The 5,391-nt window shown below is 49.5% G+C and overlaps 1 protein-coding gene across 1 annotated transcript in view; it reads right to left on the minus strand.

Annotated features, from left to right (window-relative positions):
• Positions 1-567: 567 nt before the first annotated feature.
• Positions 568-5,391, minus strand: part of PARN (poly(A)-specific ribonuclease) — a 190,185-nt gene continuing 185,361 nt past the window's right edge. Inside the window, exon 24 of the mRNA XM_006146547.3 lies at positions 568-636. Within this exon, the coding sequence (XP_006146609.1) occupies positions 584-636 (53 nt within the window). The 3' untranslated portion in view covers positions 568-583. The remainder of the gene's footprint in view (positions 637-5,391) is intronic.

Here is a 5,391-nt window from a genome sequence, read left to right on the forward strand (position 1 = left end):
CTAACTAAATACGCCCAAAGGCCGAAGCAGAGCGAAGCTCCTTCATGGGTTGATGTCGGCAGACATCTTAGACATCTTCTGACTGGAAAAACAAGCTTGTGAGCGTGGCACTTTTAGGCAGCTACGGTGGGAAGCAGGAGACAGGAACTACCTTCCCCAACTGTCCCAAACTCTGAGCACGAGAGAGAAGGCAGACAAGAACCCCCCAGGCAGGAGCGCTCCATCCCAGATTCCGGATCACAGCACCCACAATGTCAGCTCTTTCTGCTATTTCTCAGCTGACATTCCCCACAGGAGGGTTCTTAGTTCAGGACAGGAAGGTTCCACACGAGCAACGAATGACACCTGGTTGACAATGGCACGTTCATGGCAGCCTACGACCGTGGTGGGTGTCCACAGACAGAGTAGATTAAAAAGGGGGAAAATCAGCCACAAAAATAAAAACTGTCTTCTCAGGAGACATACTTGGCCTCGAGGCCTCTCCTGCCCATTTCGGAATTTAGTTAACACAGTATGGCTTCCAAACATGCCGGCGGCCCTTCCTCGGCGACGGCACCCGCGGTTTGCTCCCCTCAGGACTCGGTTACCACGTGTCAGGGACTTCAAAGAGCTCAGCAGGGCTGTCCGAGACGCTTCCTGTTGGAAAGGACAAAATGGCATGAGCAATGGGTGGAGCTTTGAGGAGCTCCCTGCGCTGGCTGCAAAGGCGGCTTCTGTCAGGGGCAGGGCAGGCCACTCCATGGCCACCACTGGGGAGAGCCCACGGACAGGTCACGTCTATAGAGCGCAGTGCCTGCAAACAAAGGGGAAACCAGGTCGATGTCACAGGTGGGATTACCGAGGCACCTCCAGCCCCTGCTCTGCACCCCAGCCCCCAAGTGCTGCACAGGAGTTAAAATGTGGTACTCACAATCTCTCACCAAGCGCACACGCTGTGTTCTCTGTTAACTACCAGGCTGGGCAGCTAATTCCTAAAAGGTGGTATTCGTACCCCCCTTTTCCAGAATAAGGACTGAGTCAGAGAGGCAAGGTGGCGTGAGCAGCCTCACACCACTGGCAAGTGGCTGAGAAATGCTTGAATCATTCTACAGTACGGATCCCTGCCCAAGTCCCAGGCAACTGGACTTCTCTGTGTCGTGGTGGGGCTGGCACCTGGAGAGGAATCTCAGGGGGGCAGCCAGTGTGGACAGAAGCTGCCCAGTGTGAGTTTAGAGACTCCAGCAGGGCAAAAGAAACGTGTCTGAGTTCAGCCATGTTGGTTAAGGTTCCTCTTCATGAAGAGATCGTGTCAGTTCCAGTTTTACCCTGAAGTTAGAAGCCCTTCCGGTTCACTCATGCCACTTTTTGCAATGGCAGTGGCAGTGGTGCCAACACCTGGGGTGGGACTGGACCACTGACGTCCAGCTGTAGTGAAGTGAATTAAGGCAAGAGAGAGCATTCAAAGGCGGAAGTGTGGCAGGGCAGGCGGGCAGGAGAAACCAGCAGAGCCTCTCCCCAGTGCTAGTCCTTCAAGATTTAAGAGGGGGAGAGAAGTCTTTGGTGATTCCGCAAATGGGGAGTAACTTTTAAAAATGAGAGGGCTTGGGACCAGCAGTTAGCGTAATGGCTATGTCACTGGACTTCCATGTAGTCGACCACGGTTTGTATCCCGGATCCAGTGGCTCAAAACTCACGCTGAGCCCGTGTGCGTGCGTGCCCAAGATCCCGAGAGGAGAATGGAGGAGAAGGGATTGCGGCGTGACCATCCCCCCTGGGGGTGATTTCTCGCTTTCTGTCTCTACGTTTCTCTCTGTCTGGCGAGCGCACGCGCCCTATAGCAAAAACCTCTCCAAAAACCAAAAAAAGCTAGTGAGGAATAGCGGAAGGGGCAGAAGCGCTGGAGGACTCGGCTGTTTTTCTAGCTGGATGGCTCTAAACAAACCTCACTGCCTCATTTAGAAAACGGATCATTTTCTGCCATGCTAGACTTCTGTAATACAGTCACGCTCCTGGGTAAGTTTTTGAAAATGTTAGACCCCTCCCCTTTACCTAGTGTGTTTTCAAGCTATCAGGGCCTGAATTTGAACCCCATGATCAGCCATGTGGGACCTGGCTCCCTTAACCATTAGGACTATGGGGCCAGCTTAGCTGCTTAACTTTTTACCAATGGCTTTTAACATATGAAAGTCCACGGTGGACGCTGTTTCTGATCTACAGTGACTCCAAGAAATAGTCACCTTTGTAAAGAATCTTCACCTCTCCCAAGGTTTGAGTAGATCTCACCCACTGCAGAGACAGCCTCCTGCCTGCCCGCGACACACTCTGACACTGTAAGCCGCTAATTTGATGAGCCTCGTGTTCTTCTCTGTAACTGGGAAACAATGCTATCTGTGCCCTAGCGGGTGTTGGTATGGACTAGACAAGACGATAAAGGACTTCCTAGCGTGTGTGTCTGGCACTATGTAATACATACCCGATAAGTGGTCATTGTCCCCTGCTATTTAGGTCATTCTGTTATCTGGGAAGGAATCCAGTACTTAACTGTTAATGTATCTTAGATATCAAGATGTATAAGTTAGAGAAATAACACTATTTTGCGTGTTGGGTTAAGTATCCCAGGATTGTTACAACACATAATCTTCTTTTTAGCTACTTCTTCCTTGAGAAACAGGAAATCTCCACAGTTGCTGCTGTGTCCTTTGTTTCTGAGGTGCTTGCTGTTGGTGGTGGGCACCCCCCCCCGCCTCGGTGAGTTGTGCAAGTGCCCATCCAGATACTCTCCAAGCAAGAGCGCTCACACTGGTGCCTCGGAACCAGGTTCGACTGGACAGACTTTGCTACACTGACCCTAACAGCACTCCAGCAGGCCTGCTTGCTCCTGGTACGCCCTGCCTAAGACAGGCCCACGTGGTCCCTGGAACACCCCACCCAAGACAGGTCTGCATGGTTCCTGGTATACCAAAACCGGCCCACATGACTCCTGGCACAGTCTGCCCTAGCCAGACCCCGTGGTTCCTGGTACACCTCGAATACCTCTGAGGGTGTAACACAGACCTGACTCGCACTCATTACAGGACATTATTAAAGTCACAGAGCAAGCCAAATTGGTTGATGTGACAGGTTCAGTGCCTCCTCTCTGGGCCTACATCCAGCTGACCTAATGGGATTAAGTGCGCGAGGCAAGCCAGGTGAAAGGATCCACTAGACTTCCCGCTGGCACTGTCAGAGGTCTCCTTCGGTGAATGGTGCTCCGGATGGAAGCCCAGCTCTCTCAAGTTTTCTGGTTCACTTATAAGTTGTCAAGGTATCTCTTTCTCTTTTTTGAGCAGTTTTGGCAAAGTAAGACAAAATCTACAATTTTTTTTTTTTAGCTCAAATCGTATAGCCATGACAACTTTACTGTCAATGGAAGGCAAAAAAATCCCTATTTTAAGTCTTGTAAATTCAAAACCCTACATAACTCATAGAAAGTTTTCTCTTACAGGGGACCAGCAGATGGCGTGGTGGTTAGGGCGCTGGACACTCCCACATGGCTGACCAGGGTTCAAGTCCTGAATCTGGTGGCTTGCTTTCTCACTTCCTCTCTCTCTCTCACTCTCACCCTCTGTCTCTCTCTGGTCAAACTAAAAAATAAATGAATGAATAAATAAAATAAATAATTATTTTTAACAATTTTTTTAAAAAGGCCTTCTTGGATCCTCCTTGGCCAACTGCACCATCTGAGTCCCAGATGCTGGATCTTGAACATCATAAAGTGCGTGTGCATGCATGCCCCAAATCCCAACAAGACTGGAGGAGAAGAGACTGCAGCATGGCCATCCCTCCTGGGAGGGGTGATTTCTCAGTCTTCCTCCATCTCTCTCTCTCTCTGTCTTTCTCTGGCCAGAACATCCACCCTATAGGAAGACTTGAAAGAAAAACAAGAAGGCCTTCTTAACCAGGAGCCATGCCTAAGCCCCTTCTTGGTCCCCAGCTTTCTAAATTCCAGGCAGCACATGTTTTCAAATACACATTCCTGAAATACACCACCTTCTTTATTTTCTATAATAAAAGCATAAATTATAATTCAGAGCTTAATATGCTACTAATGTAGTCCACAATTGCCATTTTCATGGAATGCTGGTCATGCCACGGGATGCTATTTGGAGATCCTAAAATAGAATCTTACTGCATACAACGCAAAATTCAATTTCCTCTCTTGTAACTTCTGCTGGAAGTTAAGCTTCCTCTGGTCACATTTATGAGGCCTACGATGAACCCTCTACTCCCCGTCCTTCCTCATCTCTCCCACCCCTGAGACAAGGTCCAAGGATGAGGCTCTCTCCTGCAGTGCCCCTTTCTTCAACTGCCGCCCAGTGTAACTGACAGCAGTGAGCACGCAGACCTTCCACGGCCCGTCTCGAGGACCTGTACGTGAAACTGCTTCCCCCAAAAGGTATAAGAAACACCATTCAGGGGCCAGGTGGCGGCACGAAGCAATGCAGTGGAAGCAATGTCACTGAACCCACGTATGGAAGCTCCTGAACTCAGGTCCCTGGGACTGCCCTGAAAATGCCAGGCATTGCATGCAAGCCCGTGTTCTAGGCCAGCTAAGGCTGGGAGCCAGCTGCTGCACAGGGACCCTGTTGCGCACGCTCGCTCGCTCTCGCTCGCTCTCTCTCTCTCTCTCTCTCTCTCTCTCCCCCATATGGAAGAAATAAATGTATAAACTTAAAAACTTAAATTCTGGGACCAGAAGATGATGTAGAGGTTATGTCACTCGACTCCCATGTAGCCGACCACAGTTTGAGTCCTAGACCCAGTGGCTTAAACTCATTTAAAACCAGCACTAGGTGTAATGGCTATGTCACTGGACTCCCAATTAGTTGATCACGGTTCGAGTCCCAGATCCAGTGGCTTAAACTCACGCTAGGAGCATGTGTGTGCATGCCCAAGATCCCGAGAGGAGAAAGTGCGCGAGGCAAGCCAGGTGAAAGGATCCACTAGACTTCCCGCTGGCACTGTCAGAGGTCTCCTTCGGTGAATGGTGCTCCGGATGGAAGCCCAGCTCTCTCAAGTTTTCTGGTTCACTTATAAGTTGTCAAGGTATCTCTTTCTCTTTTTTGAGCAGTTTTGGCAAAGTAATACAAAATCTACAATTTTTTTTTTTTAGCTCAAATCGTATAGCCATGACAACTTTACTGTCAATGGAAGGCAAAAAAATCCCTATTTTAAGTCTTGTAAATTCAAAACCCTACATAACTCATAGAAAGTTTTCTCTTACAGGGGACCAGCAGATGGCGTGGTGGTTAGGGCGCTGGACACTCCCACATGGCTGACCAGGGTTCAAGTCCTGAATCTGGTGGCTTGCTTTCTCACTTCCTCTCTCTCTCTCACTCTCACCCTCTGTCTCTCTCTGGTCAAACTAAAAAA

This window comes from Tupaia chinensis, unplaced genomic scaffold (assembly GCF_000334495.1).
Source record: "Tupaia chinensis unplaced genomic scaffold, TupChi_1.0 Scaffold000182_1, whole genome shotgun sequence".
NCBI classification, from domain to species: domain Eukaryota; kingdom Metazoa; phylum Chordata; class Mammalia; order Scandentia; family Tupaiidae; genus Tupaia; species Tupaia belangeri.